The sequence below is a fragment of the Vidua macroura genome, chromosome 32 (assembly GCF_024509145.1).
Source record: "Vidua macroura isolate BioBank_ID:100142 chromosome 32, ASM2450914v1, whole genome shotgun sequence".
Lineage (NCBI taxonomy): Eukaryota > Metazoa > Chordata > Aves > Passeriformes > Viduidae > Vidua > Vidua macroura.
In genome coordinates, this window is record NC_071602.1 from 157626 (window position 1) to 162287 (window position 4662).

General features: G+C 52.0%; 1 protein-coding gene across 1 annotated transcript; it reads right to left on the bottom strand.

Moving 5' to 3' along the window:
• Positions 1 to 2610: 2610 nt before the first annotated feature.
• On the bottom strand, positions 2611 to 4024 carry LOC128820875 (olfactory receptor 6M1-like). The gene has a single exon (XM_054001713.1). It carries the CDS (start codon positions 4022 to 4024, stop codon positions 3080 to 3082), a length of 945 nt encoding a protein of 314 aa, XP_053857688.1. The 3' UTR covers positions 2611 to 3079.
• Between the last annotated feature and the right edge of the window lie 638 nt (positions 4025 to 4662).

A 4662-nucleotide genomic window follows, 5' to 3' on the forward strand; every position in this document is an offset into this window, starting at 1 on the left:
CGGCCAGCGCGGCACAGGGCAGGTGGCCGTGGCACAAGGCCCCAGCACGGGATCCCCTCTGGCTCTGGGCAGTGAGAGCAGCCCTGAGCAATGTGCTGGCACCGTGGGGTCAGTGCAGTGACCATGGCCACAGCCCCTTGCACTGGCCCAGGGCAGGTTGGCATGATGATCCACCCTCACAGCTGGCCCAGGGCAGCTCTGCAGTGCCCTTCCCCACAGCCTGTCTGCACAGAAGCACTTCCAGGGCTCTCTGCACTTCCCTTTCCTCACTCTTGGGTCACTCCCACACCTCCCAACAACCCACTGGATGCTTTGGAGTTCCAAGCTGCTCTGGCCTCCAGGAGCTGGTCAAATTCTGCCCTGAGCCAACTCTGCATTTGTGTTTATTGCAGAAATTCCTACGTGTCTAAATCATTCCTTGCATGGTTCTGCCTTGGGGAAGGGGAACCACCTTGGAGGCACCTCGGGCTTGGCACAGCCTTGGAGGAGGGTGTCTGTTTTCAGTGGGGAAACTCAGGAGTTTTCTATTGCTTGAAAAAGAAGAAGAAAACCCCTCTTTGGCTGTGCACAGCCACTTCTCTGAGCAAAGCAGATCTCAGGTGAATGAGGAGAGACAGGATGGGCTTGGGGAATGTGGAGCAAAGTTGTCCCCACTGGGTCACATCTCAAGGCACAGCTTCTCTGAGCAGGCCAGACCTCGTTAGGAAAGACTCTGGTTCAATATCAGTCACAGAATGCTGTAGTCATATCTTCTCACAAAAGAACAGGAATAAAATGCATCCTTTATAACAGGAATGTGGCTTTTTTAGAAGCTCTTTGAAACATTTCTCCATAATTGCAGTAGGAAAGCTTACTGATGAACTGCCCTAGGCCAGAGGGAAATCTAGGCACAGCCAAGGTTTGTCAGGACTTGCTTGATCCTAATGAGCCCCGTGATGCATTTGGAGCTGAGCCCTGGAACCTCAGGGCCCGAGAGGAGATTGCACAAACCTTTCCAGGAGTCCAAGTCAGAAGAAAACCCCAAAGTGTCTCAAAGCATAAATGGGATCCACTGAGGTCCATCCCCAACACAGGCTCCTCATGGACTCCTTGGAGGAGAGAATTGGAGGCCAGGATGGCACAAAAACCTCTCAGAGACTCAAAATGGCACAAAAACCTCTCAGTGTGGAAAGGAAAATCCAAAGTACCTTAAAAATCTTGAGTATCTCAAAGCATTAATGAGCCCCACTGAGAGTCAATACAAAGCTCTCAAGGGACTCGTTAAAGCAGATAATTGGGGCCATGATTGCACAAACCTCTCAGAGAGTCTGTATCCAAAGGGAAACACCAAGTCCCTTAAAAGAACTGAAGTACCTTGAAGCATTCATGAGCCCCACTGAGTGCTGTTCCTGACAAAACCTCTCCAGGGACTAATTACATCAGATAATTGGAGGCCACGATTGCACAAAGCTCTCAGAGACTCCAAGGCAAAAGCCAAAGCCAAAGTCCTTTGAAAAACCTGCAGTCCCTGGGAGCATTGTGGAGCCCCCAGGGCCATTCCTGAGCAAGGCTCCCCAGGGACTCCTTCCAGCAGATCCTTGAGGCCACTGGGATGTGGGCTAGGGGGGGATGCTGAGGGCAGGACAAGGGGCTGACAGTGGCCAGCCTGGCTGGGGCTGTGCCAGGAGGCCCCAGTGCCTCAGGACAAGGTGTCTCCTGACAGCCCTCGGTGGCACAGACACTGCTGTGCCCCAGGGCACCCAGACTGGGCTTCTCCTGGGCACTGCCAGCCCTGCCAGGGCCCTTGGCCATGTCCAGCACAGCTTGTCCTGCATGTCCCACAGCTGCTGCTGTGTCCCTGCAGGCTGCACACTCCCATCTCGCTGCCCCCGGCTCTGCCCTGCATTTCCCTTTCTCTTCTCCCTGATATCTAGTGTTGGAACATCTGAGAAGGGTTCAAAGCTGTGCCAGGATGGTTTAGACTGGACAGGAGAAAGGGTTTCTTTACTGAGAGGGTGGTCAAGCACTGGAACAGGCTCCCTGGAGAGGTGGCTGATGCCCCAAGCCTGTCCGTGTTTAAGAGGCATTTGGACAGTGCCCTAATGCCTGCTTTAACTTTTGGTGACCCTGGAGGGGTCGGGCAGTTGGACCAGACCCTCATTCTGGTCTGAACTGCAGATCATTCCCAGCGGGACTATCCTGGTCCAGTCTGTCCCATTCCATAGTCATACCTGTGCACGGATCCCTGCACAGCTGTGCTCGGACACTCGTCTGCTCAGCAGCTTCCCCTGGATTGCAGTCTCACAGCTGAGGCATTTGGGCATCTGAGCCCTGAGCCCACAGCCCCATTCCAGGTGCTGGTGCAGACCAGACACACCCCACACCCCCAGACCCCTAAGTCCAGTCCCTCCGGTCACTCCGTGGCCAGCACCGTTGGCAGGTGGGCTCTATGGTGCCCTCCCCCAACTGCTGCCCTCACACCCCCAGGCTCCCATGCTCAGGCAGAACAGAGATTTGCTCACACAGAGGGAGAATTCAAGTTTAATGAGCAGACAGGACAGACTGCTCTGGTTGGGGTCCTCCCCTCACCTTCCCACAAGTCCTGTGCTATCCAAAACTGCTCCTCCCCTTCATCCCAAAACGTGTCCTACACGCCAGGGCAGCAATCCCCTTAGTCCAAATGGTGACCTGCTCTCAGTGACTTTGGGGTTTCAAAGGTGGACACGAGGGCTGATGGCTGTCCCAGGAAAGGAGCTGGGACAAGGTGTCCATTGCTCAGGAGCTGTAATTTGGATTGCCACTTGCCACTGTTCCGCTGAGCTCTTCTCTGTTTTGGAGATGGGCTCTTAATGAGCTGGGGGCTCTCCAGTGATGGGCCTGGGAGCAGCCAGGGCAGAGAATGAACTGAGTTTCTCCTCCTGCCATTGTTGGTGCCCTGTCTGGGTGTGCAGATGAGTCTCTTATCTCTTAACCTGACACAAGCCGGCAGGAGCATCAGTCTCCTGAGGCAGCCCTGTTTGGAGGCTGCACTCACAGGCACTGGTAGTGTGCAACAGATGACATCAGATTCTTGGGATGGCTTTCCAGAAATGCACCATGGTTAGGGGAAAAGCTTTGTTCTTGCCTTGGCAATGGATTTGTTCAGGGCCAGGATCACAGATTTGTTCCGAAGGCTGTAGATGAATGGATTTAAGAATGGGTACAGGACTGTGTTGAGCAGAGCTACAATTCTGTTGGTCCTCAAGGAAACATCTTCTGCAGGACACGTGTAGAGAGCAATGCAGCTCCCATAGGCAATGGACAAGGTGATGAGATGGGAAGAACACGTAGTCAAAGCTTTCTTCCTCCCAGAGGCTGCTGGAAGATGCAGAACACAGAAAAGGATGCAGGTGTAAAATGCCAGAGTCAAACATAAGGAACCCAGCACGACACACGGTAAGAAGACAGAGTCTATTTTCCAAAGCAGGCTGGTGTCAGAGCAGGACAGTCTGAACAAGGGGGAGTTGTCACAAAGGAAATGGGGGATCTTGGAGCCACAGAAAGACAGCTCCGAGAGGAAGAACAGCTGGTAGCTCAGCAGGGCAAAGCCGAGGACCCAAGCAGCAACAACCAGGTGGACACAGAGCTGAGGCTTCATGATGGCAGCATGGAGCAAAGGTTGGCAGATGGCAACATAGCGGTCAAAGGACAGGACAACGAGCAGGATGAACTCTGTGCAGCCCAGGGCAAAATAGAAATAGTTTTGGGCACAGCAGCTGCTTCGTGAGAGAGTGTTCTGACCAGAGCTCAGCATCACAAACAATTTGATGCTTGTGGAGGATGTAAAGCAGATCTCCAGGAAGGCCAGGTTGCTGATGAAAAAGTACATGGGGCTTTGCAGCTGGTGATCCACACACACGAGGAAAATGATGGTTGCATTCCCCATCACTGTTGTCAGGTACATGAGCAGAAGGACCCAAGAGAAAAATACCTGCAGTCTCGGATCAAGCTCTGGGAAACCCTCTAGGATGAACTCAGTAACTGCTGTTTCATTTTCTGATCCCATGCTGAATTCCAGCTCATCCTGCTGAGACAGGAACATGGCAAAACCAAGTGGGATCATTTCACAGTCTGGACAAACATTTCTATCCTTCCTTCTCTGCTGCTTTCTTTTCCTGCAGTCTTGCTATAGAGCACAGAGATTGTGCTTCAAACAATTCTCACACCCTGATTGTTCTCTTTCCCATTTCAGGTAGAGACCTCAGAGACTTTCTTGTGTTCTTTCTACCTTTTCCAAACACTCCCAAAGAATTCTTTCACCAGAACAGAGGATTCAAAGGAGCTATTGGCTATTTCCCCCCATTCCTGGGAAATTCCCAGCTCACTCAGACCTACTGCAAACATCTGTCACACCCATGCGCCAAACACCTCTCATCTACAGCACAAACACTAAACGCTGAAATTACACCAAATCTGTGCATTGAACTTCCTTGTTTCTGCTTTTCAGTACTTGCCTTTGGACCAGGAGTCCCTGAGGAACTGTTGCTTCCAAAAGAAGCAATCCCAAGTATCTCTTTTGCAACCCTCTGCTTTCTTCCACAGCTTTTTCCTCTCTGTCTCTTCAGGAAAGGAATGGGGAGGGCAGAATAGGGACCAAGTAGAACTTGGATTTTTAGTACTCTAAATGAGGACTGGAATTTATTA

Coding starts and splice junctions, on each gene's coding strand:
- LOC128820875 (XM_054001713.1), bottom strand. CDS start 4,024: ATGGGATCAGAAAATGAAACAGCAGTTACTGAGTTCATCCTAGAGGGT.